This window comes from Rattus rattus, chromosome X, assembly GCF_011064425.1.
Source record: "Rattus rattus isolate New Zealand chromosome X, Rrattus_CSIRO_v1, whole genome shotgun sequence".
Lineage (NCBI taxonomy): Eukaryota > Metazoa > Chordata > Mammalia > Rodentia > Muridae > Rattus > Rattus rattus.
Window position 1 is genome coordinate 16154903 of NC_046172.1, and position 27432 is coordinate 16182334.

General features: G+C 42.2%; 1 protein-coding gene and 1 pseudogene across 1 annotated transcript in view; one reads left to right on the forward strand and one right to left on the reverse strand.

Annotated features, from left to right (window-relative positions):
• The first annotated feature begins 5728 nt into the window (after positions 1-5728).
• On the forward strand, positions 5729-6457 carry LOC116889093 (annotated as a pseudogene).
• Positions 6458-12572: 6115 nt separating this feature from the next.
• The window catches only part of Shroom4 (shroom family member 4), a 206220-nt gene continuing 191360 nt past the window's right edge, over positions 12573-27432 (reverse strand). Inside the window, 5 exon segments of the mRNA XM_032890213.1 lie at positions 12573-13248; positions 14292-14453; positions 14455-14574; positions 16909-17089; positions 21574-22353. Coding sequence (XP_032746104.1) covers positions 12910-13248; positions 14292-14453; positions 14455-14574; positions 16909-17089; positions 21574-22353 — 1582 coding nt within the window. The 3' untranslated portion in view covers positions 12573-12909.

Below are 27432 nucleotides of genomic sequence, written 5' to 3' on the forward strand. Positions count from 1 at the left end.
AAGCAATTGATAAATTCAATGTAATTCCCATCAAAATTCCAAGACTGTTTTTCATGGACAATATTATTAACAATAACAAGGACTACATCTGAATAAGTAAAAATGTGAATTTATATCCTAGTAGTAAAGTGGATTCAGCCATGTGGGGAAATACTGAAGGAGACCTTTGAAGACAGAGAAAGCACAGAGCAATGAGGCTTCAGGGTTCATAAGCAGAATAAGCTTGAACTTAGGATGTGTCAGGAAGCCTAGGAAGATGTCAGGAGTCAGAGACGTCTACAGAAGTCAAAGCATATGTAAAGACTTTGAACTTCATTCTCCGAGCAGCAAGACCATTTGGACGAGGTTGGGTCAGGTGGCTGCTTGAAGACCAGCTGTGAGCCCGGTGTGTATACACTTTATTCTCAGAGTCTGGCCTAAGACAGAGTTAACTCTTTAATGCTCACCACAGTGCCCCTTTCATCGAACTGAGAGGGACATGAGTTGCTGAGTGTGGCAGAGACGGTGTCAGGTATATGACATCTGAGTGTCATTCCAGCAAGGTCCAGAAGACTGATATCGCTTCCATATCAGGCTGCCCTGTGTGAACTACAGAATTGTTTACAGAAGATTTTTATTAATTGTTTGATTCTTATGACAGGCTTATTTGATAAAGAAAATAGCTACCAGCATGTGGGGATGTGACTAAATCCTGTCCAAAATAGATAGCATTATCTAATTCATTCACAATCTCATTGGTTTTCTCCATCTGCCTTTATTTACTCTTACCTACTTTGCTACAAGATAAGTAATGTTTCTATATTTGTAAAAAGTCTTTAAATATATAGTCATTTATAAGTCTTTGGAACAATATCCTTTTAAGCTTATCTCAAATACAGATTTTTCTCAATTAGAAGTTGTCATTTGTTCTGTCTACTAATGAGTTTAGTCTGCTGGTTCACATTTACCAAACTGATAAATGAAAGGAATCAGGGCAAGGACTGTATAGTCTTTAAGCACTTTGATTTATTCCCATTTATCCCAAGGCATTTTAAAGTCAGGAAGATTCTTCATTCGTGGCCTTTTCCCAAATGATTTCCTCAGCAAAAATACAACCAACTCAGTGCTGGAGGAGGTGAATTCCATTAATATTTCTTTAAGATAGGAAATGACTAGCTGAGGGAGGGAAATGAAGATTCAAAGACGTGCAGCTCTTTCACTTAGGGACAGTGAGCTACTTTAATATGGAGGACCACAATTCTGAAAGTGAGACGTTGAGGTTACAGACAGAGCATAGCATCTTACACTTATTTAGACCAGAGCCTTGCATTTATCCTTCAGTCCTGATTGAACAACACACGGAAAGACGACATTACCTAGATTTCCTAGTAGTAGAACCCAACCTTGTGTAAACGATGCTCTTTTGCAGTAATAATTTACCATACCTGGGATAGGCATTTGAACATTCTTATTATGATTTTTATTTAGTGAAAAAGTGAATATATCTATAAAGGTTCATATATTTGAGAGCATTTGCATATTTAAGAAAAAATATTTGTATATTTAAGAACATGATATTTTGATATAGGTATATATAGTGAAGAGTCACACTAGTAAAAGTCCCATTTTCTTCCCAGTTTCATTGAAACAGCACCCTTAAATGTATGTTCTAAGTAACTTTCCAGTATACCTTGCAGTACTGCTGCTAATCCAAGTTGTCCTGTTGAGTATTCAACCTCTAGACTCACATCCTACCCTCATGAATGTATCTTTGCACCATTAGCATCCTCATGTCCCGACCTCCAGTAATCACAAGACAACTGGTTTCTATATGTTAAACACTTTTAGAGTCTGTATCTTCATGAGATCATGAAGCATTTTTTCATACCATGTTTCACTTATTTTATTTAAGATGATGCCCTTCAGGGTCACCAACATTCTTGCTAATAGTTGTTATCAAAAAGATAAGGGAAAAAGCCCAAAACAAATATGAATTCTTACACATAGGTGCAGAGAAGGTAGGCTAGATAAGCAGTAAATTAGAAAAGAGTAAGAGAGTTCTTTGAAAATTAAAAGTATGAACATGATCTGACCCAGTGATTTTATTTCTGACTGAATAAGCCAAGGAAATTAAATCAGTATTTTGAAGAGATATCTTTATTCTCATGTTCACTGTACCATTAATCTCTGCTGAAAATTAATGTAAAATAGTCTAGTTAATTTAATAGCAAAGAGATTCATGAACTTAATGAATTGTTTACAGCTGTGAACATCAAGAATTGGTTTTATGTTGCTGAAACAAGATAAAAATTGATTGTATATTTTCATATTGTATATATATAAAGTGCTATACAATCACATATTGCTTTATCAATTTCATTAGGACAGAGGAATTAGAAGGATGAGGAACTTCTAGCTTTTCCATTTTTCATATTTTATTGGTATTTTATTTATTTGCATTTCAAATGTTATATTCCCCCTTCCAAGTTTCTCCTCCACAACCCCCCTATCCCCTCTACCCAGCCCCTGCCTCTATGAGGATGCTCCTTCACGTGCCCACCCACTCTTGCCTCAGCACCCTAACATTCCCCTACCCTGGGTCATCAAACTTCCACAGGACCAAGGGGCTCCTCTCCCAGTGATGCCCAACAAGACCATCCTCTCCTACATATGCAGCTGGAGCCGTTTAGTCCCTGGGAGCTCTGGGAGTCTGATTGGTTGGTATTGTTGTTCTTACGGGGTTGCAAACCCCTTTAGCTCCTTCAGTTCTTGCCCTAACTCTTCCATTGGGGTCCCTGTGCTCAGTCCAATGGTTGGCTGTGGGCATCCACTTCTGTATTGGTCATTCTCTGGCAGAGTCTCTCAGGGGACAGCTACACTGGGCTCCTGTCAGCATGCACTTCTTGGCATCAGCAATAGTGTCTGGGTTTGGTGTCTGTATATGGAATGGATCCCCAGGTATGGCAGTCCCTGAATGGCCTTCAGTCTCTGCTCCACACTTTGTCCCTGCATTTCCTTTCGACAGGAGGAATTCTGGGTTATTATTTTTGAGGTGGGTGTGTGGCCCCTTCCACTTTTAAATAATGAATAGATCATTTCCCACACTTCTCTCCATGTAATTTACAAATAGTAAAACATGCTGATACAATCCTAAACTTTTATTTAAAAAATAAGAAAATTTAAAAACCACAAGGAAGTTTTAAAGATCTAATGAATATTTTTCTTTTAAATGTGTGATGGTTGAATAGTGTGAACATATATGGCCTGGGGTAAAGGAATCCACCTCAGAGGATGTGACTCTCTCACAACTCTCCTCAAATTGGAGCCCAAGAAGACAACTTGCAGATTAGGTAGTCGTTCCCTTTCTGCTCAGAATGGAGCATTTTCTTCAGTCTGTATTCAGTCATCTTACAAGTGGCCTGCAATTTACCCCTGGATGGATAATGTTCATAATGGCAGTGTTATGCTTATCAGAAATTCTCCTTTCTGTGGGAGATTCCTTAGCCTGGAAATATTTTACCTGCAAGTAAGTCCAAGGAAATCTTTATCCTGTGGGCAGAGCACAGTGAGCGGAGGAAATCATGATTTATAGAAGTCCCACTGTATATCCAGGAATGAACTCTGTGCTTGGCATCAGGATGATCAGGTATGGGTTTTTCTCTTTCGTTTTGTTCTTTTTATATGGGAATGAGACTGAGGGAAACAAAGAATATTTTCTATAAAATATATCTAGAACCAATCCATGTATCTGTGACTAACAAAGTAAAAGCACTTAATTCAATAGCTTTATAATGCATTGGAAGAGTCATGTAGCCATGATGATACTCTAATTTTAGAATGTTCTCATTGTCATCCACAGAAACGTCATGCTCTGTCTCAAACATCCTCACTCCCTTGGTCTTTAGGCCATGAGAATCACTAATGTGCCCTTTGCCTACAGAGACTTACCTATTGTACACATTTTGATAAATTGAATCATAGAACACAGTCCTTTGCTTTTGGTTCACTGTCACTTAGTATAAAGTATGTTGACGGATATATATAAAGTTGGAGCAGGGCTGTCTCTGGGCCTTTTCCCTGCCATTGAATCTCCTTCCCCTAGCTGCAGTGCCTGGTTGGGCCTCAGTGGGAGAGGATGTGCCTAGTCCTATTGGGACCAGGTATTCCAGGGTGGGGAGGTACCCATGGGGGGTCTTCCCTTCTCTGAGAGAAGAGCAGGGGTAATGGGGGGCAGATTTGTAAGAGTAGGGCTGGAAGGAAAGGAGAGAGGGGGTTGTGATTAGGATATAAAGTGAATAATTAATGAAAAATTTTGTTTAAGATTCATCCCTATTGTAGCATTTATCAATATTTTATCAATTTTTATAGCTGAGTAATATCCCACTACATAGACATCCAAGTTTGTTTATTTATTCCTCAGTTAGTGGGGTATTTATTTTTACCTTTTGCTATATTATAAATAATGTTGATTTGAACATTCATGTACATGGTTTAGTTTTTAATTTGTTTTAAAGATTTATTTATTTTATGTATGTGAGAATAGTGTCACTGTCTTCAGACACGCTAGAAGAATGCATCGGATCCCATTGCAGATGGTTGTGAGCTACCGTGTGGTTGCCAGGATTTGAACTCTGGACTTCTGGGAGAGCTGTCAGTGCTCTTAACCCCTGAGCCATCTCTCCAGCCCAGTACACTGTTTTAACTCCTGCTTTCACTGGTCTTAGTGTATACAGAGGAGTAGGATTGCTGAGTCTTGTGGAAACTTGGTTTACCATTTTGAGAAACTATCAAGCTGTTCTCTGGTGTGTCTTCATCACTTTAGATCCCTCTCAACAATGTCTGGAAAACAAAACAAAACAAAACAAAACAAACAAAAACAAAAACAAAAACTAAAAACTGAACCAAACCAACCAACCAACCAACCAACCAACCAAACAAAAACCAATGTCTGAGCACTCTGATTTGACTATAGATTCATTAACATTTGCTACTACTTAGTTTTTATTAATCATTTTATTGTACCTATCTTGGCAGGTATAAAGGATACATTATAAATGGGTTTCATTATGGTGCCTGTTTATATATCTGTATGAAGCGTAAACATGACCACTTATCTATGCTTACTTTATACATGTTTCTACAGACCGAATATTTGTAGCTTCTTGAAATTTATATGCTCTGCAAGATGAGAGCATTTAGAGAAGGGGCCCTTGTGAAACAGTTCTGTGGAGATGAGATCACAGTCACGTAGCCCTCAATTGGATTAGTGGCCTTCTATGAAACAGAAAAGACTAGAGACAAATTTATTTCTCCAGGGTACGGGGAGGATCCATCTGCACAATAGGACGTGGTCCTTTATCAACACTGAATCTGTTCTATCTTGATCCTTTTAAAAAATAATTGTTTTATTCTCTGAATATTACATATATGTATACAAATGAAACATGATCATATTTTTCCATCCCCCTTTCAAATCTTCTTGTATTTGTATCTAACACATTTTCCCAACTTCATCCTTCCTCCTCTTTCTCCCCCTTTTCTTGATGACTCACTAAGTTCAGTTAGTGCTGGCATGGACTTCCTGTGTGCTCGAGAACTATAAGAAACCAGTGTTTGTTGTTCAATTTACTCAGTGTAGGCAGCGGCAAGTGAGAGGGGGGCAGGGAGAGGTGGTGTGAGGTGCAGAGAGTTGCTGAGAGACCTGAGGGGGAGCTGGGCCTGAGGTCGCAGCTGCCATACAGGAACCATAGATCATAACAAGTTCGCCTTAGAAATCACCATGGAGCAGCAGCTTGGGGCACAGCGGCTGCCCTTCCCCAGCATGGATAAGTCTGGGGCTGCTGTCTGTGAATTCTTTGTGAAAGCTGCCTGTGGCAAAGGGGGCATGTGCCCATTCTGCCACATTAGTGGTGAGAAGACAGTTGTATGCCAACACTGGCTGAGAGGACTGTGTAAGAAAGGGGACCAGTGTGAGTTCTTGCATAAATATGACATGACCAAGATGCTGGAGTGCTACTCTTATTCCAAGTTCGGGAAATGCAGCGGTAAGGATTGCTCCTTCCTGCACATCGACCCTGAATCCAAGATCAAGGACTGCCCTTGGTATGACTGCAGCTTCTGTAGGCACGGTCCCCTATGCAGGTATCAGCACACCCAGGGAGTCCTTTGTGTGAACTACCTTGTTGGATTCTGCCCTGTGGGAGCATCGTGTAAATTCATGCACCCTCGATTTGAACTGCCCATGGGAACCACTGAGCCATCCCCACTGCCACAACAGACACAGCCTCGAACAAAGAGAGTCCCACAGGTCATTAAGGTCATGCAGAGTCAAGACAGCAGTGCAGGCACGCGGGACCCTGGCCGCTGGAGCAAGTCACTTGCTACAAGTGTGGTGAAAAAGGTCACTACGCCAACAGATGCACCAAAGGGCACTTGGCCTTTCTCAGTGGACAGTGACAGCAATGACAGCAGCAGCTGGCATCACTGTGGAGCAGCCCTGCTGTTGGGAGCATGCACTTAGCTGCTGAAGGCAGGACTCTGGCTGGAGCTGCAGGCATACCTGTCAGGGCTCATTCTGGGGGGCCATGTCTGTCCTTTGGTGTTGCTATTTTTTTTAAAAAGATCATGTGCTTCAGTTGGGTCCCCTGAGCCAGAGTTTGCCTGGACATCCGTGCCTCGTTTTTGTTTTCTGTTTGTTTGTTTTTTGTTATTGTTGTCTTGTTTTGTTTTATTTTGTTTTGTTTGACTCCTTGCACAGTGCCCTGTTGGGGAGAGAGAAGCTGGGAGGCCTATGGGTGGTCCTGGGTGGAAGACAGCTGCCGTTCCCCTCAGGGCCTCATTGAAACACCAGCACCTAGAGACGATGGGTGGGTCATGTGGGGCTGTGGCCGGGTCAGCCTGCTTTCTCCATGTCCTGCTGACGTCTGAAGCTGTGCCTATGAATGTGATTTGACAAACATGGAGCACCCTCTGCCTGGCCTGGCCCTCATTGGGGGAGAGGCGCCAGGCTCCCCAGGCTGAGCTGCTTTTCTGGGCTTGCTTGCGGGGCACCTATGTGACAGTGCTTCAAGTGCCCCTTCGGCCAGTGCTGCAGACCACCTTTAAATAGCTGACCCAGTTGATCTGCGCCTACCTCCTGCCCAGCAAGCTCCGTGCTGCCACTCAGACACCTGTGGCATGCAGAGGCCGCCCATCCTTGAGCCTAGAAAATGTGAACCCATCACCTGTAACCAAGGGCAGGGAGAGCGGGCCTATCCAAGTCGTTATGAGAGTACTTTGTATGTTTAAAAAGATTTTTTTCTTTTTAGATTACTCAGTGTAGTGCTATTATAGTACAGAAATCCAAGCAGACTGATACATATTCTTTGGAGCAGTGTCTTTTGTCCAAAGTTATGTTTCCTCTTTAGGTACCCAGTGAGACCAACACTACAGAAAAACAATTGTCTCAATTTTATGTATGTGCCTTGTGTATAGGTTCATATTTGTCAGAGATTGTGGAGGCCAGAGGACACGCGTGATTATTTCTTTTCTTGCTCTGCACCTTGTTTTCAGAGAGAATCTCTTTGGTAGACCTGGAGCTCACTGATTTGACTAGAGAGCGCGCTCATGTCTTCAGCCCCCAGCACCGGGGATATAGGCGTGTCCTCTCACACCCTGCTTTTACCGTGATGGTGGAGAGCTGAGCTAAGATCCTCATGCTTGCAAGCGCCTACTGAGCCACATCCTCTGCTCCTTTTTGGACCTGGCCCCTTTGTTGAAAATTACTATAATTTTGAAGGTTTATTTCTTAATTCTCTTTATTTCAATGTATTTATATGTATGTCCCTGTGCTTGTAAAGAACTATCTCCTGTACTGTTTAATTTTAATACATTTTGAAATTTGGAAGTCTAAGTTCTGTACCTTGTTTTCTTTAAAGCTAGTTTGGCTATTCTGAGCCCCGTGCAATTCTGTATAAATTTTAGGATACTATTGAAATTTCAGCAAATGAAGCAAATTTCCATAAAATTAGGTTGAATTTGCAAATCAGTTTGAGGTATATAATCACCTTAGCGATACTATGTCATAAATGATGAATATGGGGTATTTTTCTGTTTAGAGCTTCCCCAACTTCTTTTATCCGCATTTTATTTTTAATGGAAAATCTTGCATTTTTGTAAATATATTTCCAGGTATTTTATGCTTTCCTATGCTATGGTGAATCAAATTATTTCCCCTCTAAACCCATTTATTTTGTTTTTGAAATTTACTCACAATAATTGTATCCATTTCTGGAGTACAACATGATGTTTCTATATATCATCAATGTGTAGATCACATGAGGTAATTGATACAGCCATCACCTCAATCATTTATCCTATCTTTGTCATGGATTATTTTATTTCCTTTTCAGATTGCTCCTTTGATTTTGTATATTGCTATAGTCTGGATCTATCTCCAAAAGGTAGGTTTTGAAAACTTAATCCTTACTGTAACTGCGATGGGAGCCTAATAGGAGACATGAGGCCTAGGCCTCCACCTTGAAGACTATATTGCTACCGATTACGAAAGGCCTTAAGCTTTGACTCTGATCCCTTTTGTTTTCTCTCCTCTTGCTCCTTCTGTCATGAGGCACAGGAAAAAAAAGCTCTCACCAGGTGCCAGACCCTCGATCTTGGACTTTTCAGCCTCTAGAACTATTTACTGTAAATTACAGTCTCAGATACACTGTTATCACAGTGCAAAAAGAAGCTAAGAGATATATCAACCTCGCATCTGGAAACCTTGATTAATTGATTTGGACGTCTGTGATTAATACGAGGCAAGAAAGACTGGATTTAGGATAAGCATAAAATCAAGACAATAAAAGTCTTCTGGGTTACATTTGTAACGTATTAGTGCTGGGTAAGACTGCTGATTACTTTTATCCTTCGGTAGTGACAGCAGGATAGAGCTCTCAAACCTATTCCACTAAGAGGGCTATGGCAAACCCTGTTGTTTTACTGGTGACAATGAATGGAGCATTATTAAAACTATCCCTAAGGTGTCAGGCTTTAAGTTTAAGAATATGAATAAGACTTTGGTCATACAGCTGTGTGAGGAAGACTACAGATAAGCAGCCAGGTCCCTTTTACTGTTTTCACCAGGATTAGAGGATTTCAATGCCACAAGCAAAACATCAGAGACAAGTCCTTTTGTCCTTAGCACCTTTTATTGAAGTCTGACCCTTGATGACAACATAGCAGGCACATCAATGCCAGCCACGGTGGGAGTGGTGGAGGACACAATGCAGGAACATTAAGATTCAGAAAAATAATAGCATTACATTGGATAGACAATTCCCCGAAATTATACAGCAAACACTGATTCTTTATCTATATACACTGCCCCACACCCCACCCCCTTCTAAGGATTTAATTTTCAAATAATACAATATTCTGCCACATAATTATTACTGGCATACATAGCTCCTCTGGCAAAGAGAGAGAGAGTTACCAAGTTGCACACTGGTAGACACAGCCAGAAGGACACTTGACATCCTCCATCTGAGGCTTGTTACTGGAAAAGGAGTATATCCAGGGAGCCTAGAGTTGACGGTGTGGTTCTGGTACCCCTTAGGCACCTTTCTTGGCACATGAGGTCAAATGGCAAACAGAAATATGAAGCCAATCTTCAAAGAGGTTTTTCATTTTTTTATTCTCTTTCCTTTCCTGTACATCCAATCTCTCCCTTTTTAGGGCTTTAATTTCAGTACATCCATCCTATTCCCTTAGGTAAATACCCTTGGGTATTTACTTTTCTCTTAGCTGAGTCTTCAATTGTGGGATTTGAGGGGAGTCAATTATCTACAGTCCTGGGGTTGGGAAAGGAATAGGCATAGGATAGCAACCTTGCATCGATTCCTTTGTATCCACTACCCTTCTTTCCTATTATCCAATGAGATTTATATAAATATTTGGAGGGAAAGAGGGGCCAATCAGCAACTTTTGAGGGGGCGGGTCAATCTTTTAACCTATGTTCACGCTGCTATCTTCTCAGAGGCCTTGTAAGATGGCTGATCCTAGAAACCAAGACCAGAGAGATAACCCATGGCAAGTAGCACTGGCAATTTACAGCGATGCCCGTCCCTGTAGAAAGGCCACAGCAGGCATAGGGCACACCAGTGTTAGTTCAGTCTACTGAGCTTTGGAACCCAGTATAGTTTTGAAGTTATCTTTCAAATGCTTTGGAAATTCACCCTGTGTTCTGAATGCAACTGTACAACCCACTTGGAGGTGAGACAAGTGATAAAAACTGAGAATTAAGGCTGGGGCTGTAGCTCAGTGATCCAGCACTTGCCCAGTATACATAAGGTGTTGGGTTCCATCTCTAACAATGCCAAAGCAACAAACAAACAAACAAACAAACAAACAAACAAACAAAGACAAACCACAGTTAATAGTATTTTGGTATCATATACTTAAGGTACAATAAACCTAATGAGGGTTACAAATACCCAACCTATGGCCATGATATCCAGTAAAGTGACCACTCCTTGTTCTACTGTAGGCAAACGCATCTTGGAATGACAGACCACATAACTCTCACTATCCTAATATAAGACATTTTAACTTCCTTATTGATTGTCCTAGGGCCCATTACATTATAAAAAAGGTAAGGCAAATGTGGCTTTTAGTCAAAGCAGTTCCTTACCTCTCTCAATTTTCCTTTGGGTAAACTCGCAGCCATCCCGAACAAAATAGCACAGAACAGCATAACGCGGCACAGCGCTGCACAGTACTGTGTGGCACACCATAGCACAGCATAGCATAGCACAGCATAGCATAGCGTAGCACAGCACAGCATAGCACAGCACAGCATAGCAGCTACTGAGCTTCACCACTCAGTATACTCTTAGGGTTATATTGAATAATTTGTGATCTTGCACTTGAGGGGAGAATGGCAGTACTGATAGATAAACAGTGCTTATTGCAGAGGCGGCAGCACTAAAAAGCATACCGAATGGCTCACAGAAAAGGTTCCCGCCCCTTCAGAATACCCTGCCAGCCAAGATTCTCCCATAGCTGTCAGACACAGTGTGCAGAGAATGGAAGACGGTGGCCGGTATTTGTAGCAGCCGTGAAGTTCCTTAGCAAATTCTTTGGTTGAATGAAGTAACACTGAAGCTACAGGGAATGTCCATGGACCCTGAGGAACTCAGCGGTAGCAGGTGGTGATGTCAGGGCTTGGTTTGTTTTGGGCTTCTGGGGGGTTGTTAGGCGATATCATCAAGGAATGTCCCTAGTTAGCAGGGAACAGAAGACTGAGCTAGATAGAAGGGTGGCTTGGTGATAAGTCCCCTCTTGCAATTGCCCACCTGAACGCTTTTCCAGGACAGAAGCTGGCTACCAATGTCAGGTCTTGGCGAGAGCAACAGCTTTAGTGCTTTGCATGTCAATCCCTCTTACCTGCGGTTCGACTTGCCAGAGGTTCAGTTCTCATGCTCAACCATGGTTGACGACGTTAAATGGAACATTGTAGAGTTGAATGGCTGATCAGTTTTAAATTATGTGCCACTCTGTGTAGTGTGATGAACTTCTGCTCCATCCCACTTGGATCATCAATCATCTATTTATCCAGTGTATCCATGCTATACAGGCAGCCTTTCTTTAGTCCCTTCTTAGTGCCCTCAGTGATGACATTAATAATTGGCGCTTATTTACAGGTTTTGGTACTATCAGAGATTTCAGGCATCCCACTCTAGTAGGATGCTTTACCACAGGCCCCGAAGACAGGAGGAATAGTATATGTCTAGATCCTGGATGAATCATAATTTGCTCCGAGGCTTGGCCCTGGCTGAAAATACTCTCCTGGTTTTAGTTCCTTGAGCTAGCCACTGTTTGGAAAAGCAGTTGTTAGGCGAATGCCTTCCACACTCGCTTTCTTTCCTTCATGTATCCTGTATCTTTCAGTTATAGGAGAGCACTCTGGTTTCAAAGGGCAGTTAAAAACCATTGAACTCTACTTGGGAATGTTAAGGTAATAGTCATCCAGCCCTTAAGGAAGCACATAGCTAAGCTATGGCAGGGAGGCTATAAGTTCAAGGGAGAGATTTATTAGCTATTAGAAGCCGTGGTAGGAAGAATTCAAGGCCTTGGCACTCGCTTCCTTAGCCAGGGTAGACTTAAGGTTTATGTTTTCCTTCTGCCTAACTTGTTTTTTCTTGTCTCATTAGTTAAGAAAAAAAAAAGGAAAACATAATAAATACAATCAAAGACCATTTGAAATACGATAAAAACCCTCTTCCCCAGTAATGAAGCTGCGTTGCAAAGTCAACTGTCATAGAGAAATGTTAGAGGCTTGGAGAGCGAAACCCTGGCACAAATCTCCTAGTGATATCAGGACAGGATACTATACAAAGAGACAGGTCCATCATGTGAAGACAGGGTGAAGGCCACGGTAACAGTGCTGACAACTAGGTGTTGGGGAGGGTAGACATGGAACCACTTGGTTTAAGCCTATTACTAGAGGGGAGGAAGAATACACAGGTAGACTCCATGCTTGCCCTTATATATAACCTCCCCCTTCCGCGCGCCTCCTGCCAGGTTTGGCAGGCCCTGAAAACCTGTGTGAGGTGAATGTATTCAAATCAAGCACATCTGTGTGGGACAATGGCTAGCTAGGTCACTATCCCCTAGGGAAGAGGGAAAATTGCACTGTGGTTAGCTTTGAACCTCAAGAGGGTAGGAGGGTAGTGTGGCAAGGGAGAGCATTGAGTTTGTGAAGTCTTTGGTATTCTGGTACAGAGATGAAGGCACTTTTTAAGTCTCATTTACTGAGAAAGAGCATGGCAGTGTAGCCATACCTCGCTGCAGCTCCATAGGAGAGAAGCATGGGGCCTTCCCAGGCTCTCCTTGATGGCTGGCCAAGGTAGATGGCTGGACTCATCTGCTAAGTAGTTTTGATATACTTGGCTAACAAACTGCTCCTAAAGATTGAGGCCCTTTCCACTGGTGCAATGTGCACACTTCTGCTGTAATTACTAGGAAATTGCTGGGCCCCAAGTGCAGGCTCTCTTTGAGGCATTTAAGCTGTTCTTCTCCAAGTTTGATCTTCTCCTCCAGCTCTCTCTGCTCAATGATGAGGGCGGATTTCATCTTCACAAAGTGCTGGTAATCTTGGAGCTGGTCCTGCGGCAGGTAGCGGGAGACCATGCTGAACACCAGCTTCTCCCTGCGGTCCACATGCTCCTTCAGCTCTTTGGCATCTGCCAACTGGTTCGTCAGCTGCTGCTTCTTCTCTCTCAGCACCAACTGGGGAAGCAAAGGACCAATTAAATGCCATCCCGATCACGAGGCATCTGCACAGCAGTCCTTCACCAAGGAAGCAGTCACAGAGCAGCTACGCATTTTGGTAATTAATCAGCCTTAGATTCCCTGCTCTGAAGTTCACATTCATGCACAAACCTCCCTTTTCCCATAGCCAGAGGAAGAAAAGTACAACAGCAGTTTTGGACAGGGGTGTGTAATCACCTCTTTCTATCTTTTTTTTTCCTTTTCTTTTTTTCGGAGCTGGGGACCGAACCCAGGGCCTTGCGCTTGCTAGGCAAGCGCTCTACCGCTGAGCTAAATCCCCAACCCCCTCTTTCTATCTTTTAGGCTGTCTTTAAACCATGGACTACCGCTTGGCTTGGCACAGAGGAAGCCTCTGACAAAGCCAATCTAAGTCCCTTCCAGTACTGAACAAATTACAGCATGGCGATGCTTTCTCTATGGTGTCTCTGTATGAGTGGACATGCGTGTGGTGTGTGTTTGTGTCTATGCGTGTGTGGATGGAGCTCTTACTGTGGACTCAAAGCCACTTGTATAGGGAAAGGTAATGGAGTTTAATTCAAATATAATCATCGAATGAAATAACCTGTACCAGAGGGCCTCTTTGCAGTAAGGAGATCAGAAGCAAATTTGCTACTGCTGCTGCTACTGATGCTGCTTTTCCTGTTGTTGGTACTGTTGCTGCTGCTGCTACTACCCCCACTTTTATCACTACCATCACCACACCGCCATTAGCAGCTAGCGCTAATTCCATATTCACTCTGTTTGGGACCCTATTTTATGCAATTAACTTGGATTACCTCAGCCCTCACAGAAAATACGGGAAACAGATCGTATGCTTATTTCATTTTGTAAATGAAGCAAGGGAGACAGAGTAAGGCTACTTGCCTATAGTCACACACAGCTAAGATGCAGGAGGAAATCTTCAGAGCACCTATAAAGCTAGTGGCTACACTTTTGATGCTTGTTTTCAGTCCCCCTGAAAGGTGGAAAGAGGCTATTTCTTCCATTTATCCCCCAGGGACCCCATCTGTAAATTTTCTCCTGTTAGACTCGGCATCAATGCTGAGAGCTGCCTTCTACCCGGGCCAGTCGTCCAGAGAGAGTGACAACAACAGGTTGGTCACTTTGTCCAGGTCTCCACAAACAAATGATACTTTTTCCAACTCATTGGACTTGCAGAGACAGCTTTAAGTTGACCTCCACCTCCTCTCCAAGGGCAGCGTTGGCATTGATGTCATCCAGTAGCCCACGCTGGGCCTCCCGCAGGACAGAAAGTTTTCGACTAATGCTCTCAATGAGCTGAATCTAAAAGAGTTATACGGAAGACAAAGGGTGAAACGTGAAGATCAACAGAACCTGACCTAGGCTTCATAGAGCACGCGTATTCCTAGCCCTTGGAAGGCAGAGGCAAGGGAATTACAACCTGGCATGCAGACTGAAACCTTGGCTAAAGGAACAGATTACAAATGGAAGGGAAAGAGGGAGGGAAGGAGGGATGGAGGGAGGAAGGACTTTGGGGGGAAGGAAATATAGGTTGGGAGTGAAACCTAAGCAAGTGATAAGTAATGAGCAGTTTACCTTCTCTCTCTGTTTGACAGGGATCACCACGTCACCACCAAACTTCTTGACATTAGGTGAACCCAACATGGACCCAAGTGACATTTGTAAAATGCAACCAAGACTATAAGAAATAGAACTAGAGACCTTCCAAGACCCAACATTGGTAAGAATTGTCATCAGATTACTTTCCTGTTTAGGGCATTCTGAGAATGCCTACATTTATACATTCCTTTTCTATAGTTCATTTGGAATGATGATGGTGACCAAGAGTAGGAGGTTTCAAAGTCCACTGTCAGGGAGAAGTTAGGGAAATCATGATTGTGCTTGCAAGTATGGGGCTAAGAACCAGATCCGCTTGATAAGGCAGGAATCCAGGGATGTGAGTGGGGAACCATAACTAGGTTTCAAGACATTCTCAACATTGTTGTCACCTTCCATGTTCTCATTTAAACTCAACAGTCAGTGTCAAGGAAGTAGACTGTCATTTATTTATGCAGGAGACCAACCTCTGAGGACTGAGGGAATCTTTGCTCCTCTCTACCTGCGCTCTCCATCTTTGGGCTGGGGAAAGGGACTGCATGCAGTTGCAGACTTGTCACAGGCTCAGCAGAGCTGATCTGGTTTTGAACATGGCAAATTGATGACCTTTCCTCCCTTCTTCCTTACACACAGACATAGCCCTGCCCCACCTGCAGTCCTAACAAATCACTCTCTGTTATTTTGTTCTTTGCCATTTCCAGTCATCTCTCTTCCCTTGGCTGGACTTTCATTATGTTTGTCCCTGGAAAGGCCAGGCCTTGAATAAGCACGGACCAGCTCTTGGCCATGTTCAAGAAACATAGACTCCAAGGAAGAACATCTGGATCAATAAAATTTGACACTGCCATGGTCCAATTATTTCCCTGACATTTTGCTTCAGATGGGAAACTGGAAGGAGTGCTTTTGAAAATGGCCTTATGTTTTCCTACCAGTCATGTCCTGAAAGGGAAATATGGGCCGACGAACAATTTACATTGAGTTCACATGTCCACAAAATGGCAAATTGGGCCTTTGAGGTTGCCATGACAACTCTATCTGCTTATGAAATAAAATAGGTAAGTGCAAGGGGTGGGGGCAAAATGATTCCAGGAACTTGATTAAAAAACTAGGCTACTGGTACTTAGAGGAAGAAAGGAAGGCTTGGAGTAACAACAACAACAACAACATCCCCATTTTTCTATTTTGTATTTTCAAGAGATAATTGACCATCATTGCAAATAAATAATAGTCTGCCAGCCTATAATTTCTCCTTAGCCTGTCTGTTCTCTTTCACAGAAACTTACAGAGAATACAAATTAATGGCACTGCCATTGGCCAGGGCTCTGATGTACTGTAAGCAATGACTTAGCTTGCTTAATTCAAAGGGACAGTATGGCACCGTGGAAATCCAATCCAGGACCTATAATTTAGTCTCTGACCCCTGGAAAAGGTAATCCCCTTTAGCTGGTAAAAATGTGGGGGCAACAGTAACACTTCACAGGGCTAGAGCCGCAAAGCAGTGGTCAACACTGGCCTGGCCGGTACAAGGGCTCTGCGTTCAGCCCTAGCACTACCAGGAGTAGGGAGCGGGGAGGGAGGGAGGAAGGTTAGGGGTGCAGCTCAGCATTAAGTGCTTTTCTAACACATGCTAGGCCCTAGATTTGATCCCAAATACTCTCAATAGTGCTAATGAGAGAATCTTTCAGGTTTTAGCACTTAGATCAAGAGCAAAGCACCATAAGGTCCTGGGTTCAATTCCCAATAAAATGCACACACAGAGACACACCCACAGACACAGACACATACACAGACACATACACAGACACACACAGACACACACACACATAAACACACACACACACACCTACATTGTGATAGCCCTAAGGATTAGAGAGAATAATTACTGCTAATACTGTATTACTCATTAGAGAACAGACTGAGGAGAGACTGCTTGGTTTCCCTACTGAGACACAGGGATGAAAGACATTCTAAAGGGTGCGGAGGGCTAGTTGTCCTTCATATACTTAACTGAATGCTAAAAATCTCTGCGATATACCTTACCTTTTTTTGAGCCAGTTCATAGTCAACTCCCTCCTCTCCCAGGCCTGCCTCAGCCATCTCAGGCTGCTGTTTTAACTTGTTCAGCAGTTCTGCCTTGGCCACAGAGATATTATAATAAGCTGAGTAAGAGGTAGGGATTCCTGAGGCCCCTGTAGGAGGTGAGAAGTGCTGAAACTCTTGTCTGTAGAAAGAAAAGGTGACCATTTGAGTACGTATGTCGAGAGATCACTGAGGCTTCTCTTTTCTTAGTTTTCGCTACCTGTAATATTTGACAGCACTTCCCATAGCTGGTATAATACAATGAAACAGAAAGCAACATTCGAACATAAACAGGTAACGTGAAGATGATCTAAAAGCCAAGTGAAGGTAAGCTTTAAGAATGAAGAAGTCTACTGCCATTTCCTTCGATGTCCCTGAACTTAGTAGTTCATAGGGCTTCTTTATCATTTGCCTCAGTCATTAACACCCCATTAAAATATGGAAGAACTTACAAGACCTCAAAATTGTAGACTTCTGATGACAAATGAGTCACCTTAATGATTCATGACCTTTAGCGAGGGGCAGCAGAGAAATGTGTTCCTCTAAGCTTGGCGACCTCTCCTCTAACTAAGTACAGAGCCCGCTCAGTCTAGCTCTATCTGATCTGCTTGTTCATAAAGGTACCCTGTGACTTGCCTCATACTCTTATCTTTGATCCTGATGCCACTCCTGCTTGAAAAATCCCCTTTGCTGTAGAGGTCCCACAGCAATGCCTGTGACCTTAGCTATGGTCACCACTCAGAATACTGGGATCATCATCCCTGCCAGGATTTGTCACAGCCCATCACATGAGCTCTTATACTGCTTCCTCTATGACAACCCTTCGGCTGGAAAAGGGACAGCACCCTTCCACTTGTGGCATATTCTCACTAGCCCCAGCCTCCTGCATGGGTTCAGAATGACATGGGGAAGATGAACCCAGTGACGCCCAGGGGCTCAACAAGTGTAGCAGCAGACCATGTTATCTTGGGGTTACCAAAGCCAGGGGGAGTAAAATTTTGTTTCTCAGAACCCCAGGCAATGAAAGAGAATTTCTCCTCCTGAGAAAAAAAGTAGTTCTGTCCCCACCCTGGCTTCTGGTCTGGTGGAAGTAAAGGAAAATGAAGGCTATGTCAGGTTTCAGTGATAAAAGGGAGAATAACTCTGCCTATGGTCTGTGCAAGGGCAACGTCCACTCCACTTGGGTCTGTGTGTGTGTGTGTGTGTGTGTGTGTGTGTGTGTGTGTGTGTGTCTGTGATCCCTTTGCTGGGCAGCCTATTCCTACTATCCAACTGTCTGTGTCACCAGCCCCTTCTAACCTCTGGCTGTTTGAAAGGGAACAGAGGAGAAAGTCATTAGTCATTTCTGTAGCTATTTGTAGCTCTTAGATAAAGGTCAAATATAATGGCTAAAAAGCTTCCAAAGCTATTTACCGATTCATGCTATGCTGTCTCTTAATTCATCACACAAAGGCAACCCGGGCATGCCAATATTCCTCACTCTGGAGCTATTTATTTTACACATGGGCTTGCAAGATTAGAACTATAATACTAATATATACACAGTGCTTATTATACTCTAGAAACTGTCCCAAGACATGCAACGCCCATGTACACAGCATACACGTGTATATATGGACACATGCAACTGATTCATCACCATAACCACTTTACGTAGCAGTATCATGGAGAACCAAGAGGTAAGATTATATTCCCCAGGTCGGTAGACAGTGAACTGTACACCAATGGCAACCCGACTCCACCTCTGTGCCTCTATCTTTTACACTCAGTGAGAGTGACAAGTGAACACCTTGGCACTCTAGAAAGCTCTATTTGTAAGGACCTCTCTAGCTGAACTGCGTCTTTGATATCAAAGAAGATTGTAAAGGTAATACAAATAAATGAACTTTGAGAACTCCTATTTATAAGGACTTATGGTACATGCCAATGCTCTCAGAAACTGTAAAGACCAACATTCTCATGCCCCATGGAAAGTCGGCTTCTCAGCAGCGATGGCCCTGCACCCATTACAGTAGCTCACGTTAAGCACTGTGCTCTAGGGTTCTTTTTCTCATTACTTTCATGAACAGAGAAGGGATTACGAGAAATCTATAAGAACCTAATCTGAATTTGAAAGTCAACATTGCACGCAAGCTCAGAACATTCCACTGAGCAATGACAGACGTGCTTAGACTCCACAAAGCCAACTAGATCTAGAGTGGCACTGGTCATTCGACTGGAGCAACATTTGATCACTTCCATGACTTCCTTCCATATGTGCTACCAAGTCTGAATCTAAGAAGGTAATGTGTGGTAGAGATACTATGGTTTAACATGGCTAAAATGTGGCTGTCTTTATTTGCATTTCAGACCGAAAACTTTACCCTTCTATTGGCTCCAATCTTATACCTTCCTAGGATCTAAAAAAAATCTTTTCCCAGAACCTGAAATAGCAAACCAATGCTGTAGGCAATGAGCTAGACTGCCTGGCTTCTGGTTAGCTGTGAGTCTGTGACAAAGTTACATCCCCTCCCTTTTCCTTTTTCCTCTGAAAGGTAGAGGACAGTAGTTATAACTCTTTCTTAGGTCTGTTTGGGGAGGCCAAATCAATGCGTCAGTATAAACCCATTCTAAATTTAAGATACTTAGAGCTACACCTGACCGTCTAACCTCACAACTTAGCGGCACAACTCACTATCGGATGCCAATGGTTGCTTTGATAATTACAGTGATGGCCACTGCTGCTTCCCAGCACCATAAAAGGTTAGCGTACAGCCTCTTGCTAGCCTAGAAAAAGACTAACACGTTCCGACCTTAAAGTGTCCTCTCTACTGTGTTCATGGTGCATCTGTACACTGTCAACCCGAAGAAAGAGGAATGTGAGGAATGATCTGCCCATGAAAATACTTAAAATCATGCTCAGCATGCGGTAAACAGGTGAAGAAACATCAGCTGTGATGGAAACGATGCTCTTCTTTAAATCTTTATCATTGGAAGAAACATCTAGAATTGATTCTGGCAGCTGGAGGCCAAGGCTGTGTACAACCGAATGTATTCCCCTGAATTTTATAATTTGTCATAAATAATCTCTGGACTGGGTTATAAGATACCTAGTAATAATGATTTCTTTCTCAGTCGCCTGGGTCAAGACAAGAAAAGTTCATAAAGGAGGAAAATCCACAGCCTGAACTGCTACTTCACGTGACACCCTAGGAGAGAGGATAACCTAAAGTCCCAGGCAACTAGAAGAATAAGATCCTTCTGAGAGAGGTTGGAGGAGGAGGAGGAGGAGGAGGAGGAGGAGGAGGAGGAGGAGGAGGACGGGAGGAGGAGGACGAGGAGGAGGACGAGGAGGACGAGGAGGACGAGGAGGAGGACGAGGAGGAAGATGAGGAGGAGGTGGTTATGGCAGCTGTAGCAGCTTAGATTTAGAGGCAGACAGATCTGGATTGGAGTCTTTGCTGCATAATACTGAATTAATTAGTCCCTTATTTTGCTCAACTTCAGCTGCCTCATTTGTCAAATGGAGGTATTAATGGCCAACAGGGATGTTGGGAAGAATAACTTAAATCATGTACATTAAACACTAGGCAGTGTCTGGCACATAGAAAATGCTTAATTGAAAACTTATTTGATTATCTATTTTGTCTTTTGGAAATATTACTCAATGCCTACTATCTGCCAGGTAACCTTTCAATCTCTCAGCTGTGCTACATAACAACCACAGCACAGTTTCTGCACCGTATTTTCCAGTTGCAATAAGGCAGCTTGAGAAGCAGCCACATGTGGTCTGCTAAGGGCTTCTCCCAGAGCCCAGGAGCTGGGATTTATAAATGCTTTCTTTATGGCACCTCAGAGAACTGCTCAATCAGCTCCAGATAACCAAGTAACAAGATTAGCCTGTCCATAAAAGTCACATAAACAAGGTACTTCTAATAGCAGCTCCTCCCAGGCAAGATCCTGCTATAAAAAGATTTAAAGCAAGCAATTAGGGGACACCTGTCTGCTCATCCCCAGTGGGGCTCTGAAAGAGGCCAGGCGGAGAGCTAAGAGCCCCGGCATTGAGCAATGGCGATCATGGTGTTTCTGTTTGGGAGCAGAGAGGACAGATACACAGCATGATTATCCAGACCAGTAATCATGTAGGAGTCATGTGGCAGTCCGCAATCCCATTTGGATCTCATAGCTTACCCTGTCAGCTATTGCTTACTGTCTGACAGAGCAAATGCAAAGCAAATGCTAAGCAGGACGTGAAAAAGACAAAGACTGCACTGAGCTGTTATCACTGTGTAAGTGTCTAGCCCAGGCAACATCTTTCTACTGGTGTTGGGGGAAGAATTCAGAGGCCCAGGCTACTTTGCTAGACCACACGGTTCAGGGAAGGCCTAGGACAGGCAAAGAACGGTTTATATATTATTGATATATTGATACATAGATATATTAAAGATACACTGAGACACAATACCATATTTTCTTAATGATAGGGATAAAACCCTGAACTTCCACTTCCTGAGCACCTACTATGTACTACTCATGTATTCATGACTAAGGATCAGTGTCAGAGAGCTGGCAAGTGGGAGAGGACAAATTCAATTCATGCTGCTGGCTGCCTGGTCTGGGACCCCAATATCTTTCCCAAACACTTACTTTGGGGTCACAGTAGCTTCTTGCTCAGTTGTCCTCCACAGTCCATGAGTGCCGTAATAGCAAGGAGGTTGAGCTTTCTCAGGCTGGGTTACAGGGCAGCCCCTTACTGCAGGCACAAAATTGCTGGGATGCACAGCATAGGCCTCTTGCTCTTGGAGGCTCTGTGAACTCTGCCTTGAGGCTTCCTGGTGGCCCATCTTCAGGGACTGTGGCTGCTCCTCTGTAATAGGGGCACATGATCCAGTGGTTTCTGAACTAAAATACTGGGGCGGTAGGTCCTCCTCTTTCTCTCCCTCCTCCTCTTGCTCCTTCTCCTCCTCTTCTTCCTTTTCACATTGCTGCTGCTGCTGCTGCTGCTGCTGCTGCTGCTGCTGCTGCTGCTGCGCTGCACGGAAGAGCCTATATTTTTCCCAGTTGGGAGGAGGAGGGCGAGGGGGAGGAAAGGCCTTCTTTCGGGCCCCAAGAGTATCTGGCTGAGTCTCACTGCCTTTACTAAATGATTCCCTCTGCTGTTTTCCCCAGGCCCGGGTGTTTTGTGGCTCTAAACTGATGTGACTCTCAGAGAAGGCTCGGCTCCGCAGTGGGCGGGGCATGGAGGCAGCGGCGCTCTCCTCCTCATAAACTGAAGATTCCTCTGGTGTGTTCGAGGCATGTTGGAAGTCTCCAAGGAGGTCAAGCGAAGAGACTGTTCGGTAGTTTGACAAGTCCAGTGCTGAGTTCTCAATGTGAGGCCGGAAGGGAGCAGACAATGACAAGTTGGCCTTAGAATGAGCCATTTCCCTGCAAAAGAGCAGATAAACATTGACCAAGGCAAGCATGCGATGGATGGGCCCCATATTTTGGATGGCATAATTTCTGAAATGTTAAGATGGCCACAAAATTTTAATATGTGTAGTAAAAGTAATGGCCATAGTAATAAGAATATAATAACAATGACAGCGAACATTTTGTTGTGCATAAACTGAGTACTAAACACTAGAGCAGTGGTTCTCAACCTTCCTTATACAGTTCCTTATGTTGTGATAACCCACCAAACCATAAAATTATTTCCATTGCTACTCCATAGCTGTACTTTTCCTACTGTTATGAATCATAATGTAAGTATCTGATATGTGACCCCAAAAGGGTTGTGACCCATAGGTTGAGAACCACTGCCCTAAGTGTTTACATTCAATGCTCTCCATGGTCCAATTTATTTTCTCCTTACAATAAACCTAGGAAGTAGTTCTTATAGTTTGGATTTATCATTTGAGAAACTAAGACATAGTCAGGATAAGTAAACTGTCCAGGGTTATAAAGGTTACACAGTAGAGCTACGATTGGAAATGGAACTATTCAGCTACAAAATCTAAATATACACTTGGAACCTCGGTCTGTTTCAAACACTCAGACCTGATATGCAATAGTCTATGGCTTTCAATCCTACTTGTTCTACTTCATTTGCTGATTTTCTCTATTCTTTAATGAAAAGTTTCTAGTGTTTAGAAATAGTGATTTCCGTAATGAATATCTATATTCCCACTTACTACCCAGAATCCACACATTTTAATACTTTGACTATCTAAAGTCCATGACTGCTTTGTGTTGTGTCACCCCTCCCTTCCATTGCCCTACTGCCAATGTGATGCAAGGTATGTTATAAATGAACTGCACATAGCTTCCCTGTGCTTACATATGTAATAAAAATATGAAATCAGCTATTCACAGGTATCTGCCACTTTTGGTAAAAAAAATTCCTTCTGAAATGTCAAAAAGAATCGTTGAATTTGAGGCTTTTCTGAAAACTGACTCTCACCTGTATTTGGGTACAGTCTGGATTGGGAGGATAGTTTTATTTTGTTTCCTTGGTTTGGTGGGGTTTTGTTTTTGTATTGGGATTTTGGTTATTTTTTGAAAAGAATTTAAAAGTTAGGTGGGTATTGAGTGTGAGAGGATCTGGAAGGACTTGGGGAAGGGGAAGAATATGATCAAAATATTTAAATTTGAAAATATTTTTAAATTACACACACACATCTTATGAAACTGCTACAAGTAAAAGTATATCGTTGAGTAATAGAACAAAACAGTGAATTTAGAAACAAGATAGACTAGCCAGGCATGGTAGCACATGCCTTTAAACCCAGTATTCAGGAGACAGGCGGGTCTCTATGAGTTCATGGCTAGCCTGGTTTGCATAGTGAATTATAAGACAGTCAGACCTGTCTCAGAGAGACCCTGTCTCAAAAAGAAAAAGAAAAGAAAACAAGAAATAAGGTAGACTATAAAAAATCCTATAAAAAATCTTCTAAAACAAGGAGATAAAGATTGTTCAATAAATCTTTTGAGACAACTTTTGACTGGTGTTATATATGTACATATATTTAATATTCTATTTATATTTATACAAATAATAAAATTGAAATTTAAACTATTATCTCTCATTAGGAGAAATAATACTTTTTAAGTTATAAAAGAAAAATCTCCATTTATCAAATGTCAAACTTCTACATGGTAAGGCTTATCAAAATTAAGTGGCACCTCTTTAGCTGATTATAAAGGGTTAAGCCCTTTAAACTTAGGGTCTGATTTCCTATGGTGGCCTGTGAGCAATCAACATCATGCTGAGTCCTGCTGCCAGGCCATTCCAAGGATTCAATTAGACCAGCAGACAGACTATGCATTCAGCAGTTGTGATGACGGCTGAGACTATTCCTTTAAAAATAACCGTGTAGATAATGCTAACCAAGTGCAGATACAAGGGAAAGAGCACATCATTGCCCTCATCCCTAGTTCCCACATGGATCAGAAATTCCTACCCACAGAGATCCACTACTCTCATCTGGGTCTTCGCCTCTGTCTTTACCTGCCCAAACTGTCCAACCTCACATATCCCTTAAGAAATAAAATAAAAAGTAGTGGGTGGACAACAAAAAGATGTCAAATCTATATCAGGCAGAGAGGCCACTCCTGATGACATTCTCTATTATTCTTAAAATAATTACCCTGATTCTACCTTGCATTCATTTTTCCTTGAAAAGAATACCCTAATGCCAGTGATTGGAATATATGATAAAGATCGAATTACACCAAATCTTTCCCTTTCTTCCTTCTTGTTCTTTGAGTATGGGTGTCAGAGCGCACCCCCCCTCACACACACACACGTGTGTGTGTGTGTATGCATGCTATACTGTATATATGTATGTGTGTGTATGCATGTGTGCCTGCATGTACGTGCATATATGTGTATGCATGTGCATGCATATGTTTGAGACAGGGTCTTGTTACATGGTCCAGGCTAGTTTAGAACTTTAAATCCTCATTTGTTAGCCACATAAGAACTAACATCCCAGGAGTTATCTTTTCACACCCAGAAGCCCTGAATCTTTTGAATGCATAGAATCAAACATCATAAGCAAACTGTAAAGGCCAACAAATAGGGTCAGAAACAAAGTTAAGACTGTTACAACTGACCACAGACCATAATAGTTAAACTAAAATAAGAGAAAGCCCTACAAAAAAAACTTTTTAACGCTTTCTTTTGAAGACTCCAGTTAATTTTTTACCAGTCTTTTCTAAGAATATATATACAAAACTTAAAGTATTCGTGAAGAGAATCCAGAACGATGTTAAAAGTACTGGAGAGATGGCTCAGAGGCTAAGAGCACTGACTGCTCTTCCAGAGGTCCTGAGTTCAATTCCCAGCAACCACATGGTGGCTCACACCCATCTGTATGGGACCTGATGTACATGAAGGCAGTGTACTCATACGTAAAAGAAATCATTCATATAGCTCATAATACTAATAAATCAAAAGATAAATGTTATAAGACAGCTTCCCTAATATCTAAAAGATATTTCATTGCAATCCTTAGGCCTTTTGTAGACTTAAAAAGCTACTAGCAGGGAAACGTAGCTAGTCCTATAAAAGCATCACATTGTTTATATCCAGGGATTCACACATGTAAGGCTAATGCTTTATCATGGACCTATGCCCCTAACCCCACAGCAAAACAGTAGAGACATTCCTATAGAAGCTGGGAATAAGGGAACCTGTGCACTTTCCCAATTAGTGCTTAATATTGTTTGAAAAATGCTATAGATGTGATTTGACATGATGATGATATTTTTATCTAAAAATTCATGATAAGTGAAAATGTATACCAACAGTAAGAAAATTCGATAAGATATCTGGATATAAGATGAATATATAGAAATTAACTTGCTTATGCATACAACAATTAGAAAATATAATGGAGAGTAAGATCATACTTGGCATGGCAATTAGAAAGATAAAATATCTAGAAATAAACCTAAGCAAGAAATATTGTGAAGCTATATGCAGAAAACTAGAAAACTTTATTAAAGGACATAAAACAATATGTGCATGAATGAAAAGACATACAGTTTCCTAGCAAGGATGACTCAACATTGTAAAGATATCAAATCTACCAAAATTAATATATAAACTTAATATGAGTCCAATAAATTTGCCAGCAGTTGTGATTTTTGGAACATTATTCTAAATATTATATGGGAAAATGAAATTGTGGGGATTACCATGAAGAGTAGCAAAGAGTCCTAAGGGAGGAGGAGCCTTACCACTTATGAAATATGTTCTAAAGTTACAGTAAATAAGGTAGTCTCACAATTAGAAAGGTAGATTCTTAGTGGAAAATACACAATACTGGCTGGAAGTAGTTGCACATACCTGTAATCCCAACATTTGAGAAGGAGGCTGAAGCAGGTGGATTGCCACAAGTCTAAGGCCAACCTGCCCTTACTCTAAATAAGTAATAAAAACAGCGAAACCCATAGAATGCTAACTGGTAAATTCAAACCCATGTGAAGTTAGTTTATGGTAAGCTAAGCTAGGAAAGATGACTCATTTAATACAGCTTTGGAACAACTGGATGGTTATTAGTGATAATGTCAAACATCTATGTCACTCCAATTAAATACACACACACACACACACAATTTCAAATATAAAAAAGACATTGTTATAAATTCTAGAGGAAAATAGGAAGACACAAGAAAAGCTTTAATCTTAAGATTAAATTCTAATGTAAGTCACTAAATACAGAAATAATCAAAGATAGGTGATATAGTTGACTTCCAAAAAATTTAAAAATTTATGATGAGAGGAGAATATCAGAAACAAAACCAAAAGGTAATGATATGCCGAGAAAAGTCTCTGTTCTCTATGCAACTAAGAGTCCACTGCCTTCAGGGGGATGGAGCACAGATGGAGGGAACAGACAACTAATAACTGGCCCAACTTGAGAGCCATCCCATGGGCAAGCACCAATCCCTGACACTGTTAATGATACTGTTGTGCTCACAGACAGAGTCATGGCTGTCTTCTGGGAGGCTCCACCCAGCAGCTGACTCAGACAGATACCGACACCCAAACAGCCAAACAGTGGATATTGAGACTCTTATGGAAGAATAGGAGGAAGGATTGCAGACCCTTTCTAAGGGGATAAGAATTCTATAGGAAGACCAACAGAGTCAACTAACCTGGACCCCTGCGGGCTCCCAGAGTCTCAACCACCAAGCAAAGGATATACATGGCGGGACCTAGTGCTCCCTGAATGTGTGTAGCAGATGTGCAGCTTGGTTTCCATGTAGGTCCCAAACAACTAGAACAGTTGCTATCCTAAAAGCTGTTGCCTGCATGTGGGGATATGTTCTTCTAGCTGGGCTGCCTTGTCTTGTCTCAGTGGAAGAGGATTTGTCTAGCCTTGTAGAAAAGTGAAGTGCCAGGATCGGGGGGGGCGATACCTAGGGGACCCCTACCTGCTCAGAGGAGAAGGTGAGGGGTGATGGGGGAAGAATTGTGGGACTGGGTGACTGGGATAGGGCAATGAGCTGGATGTA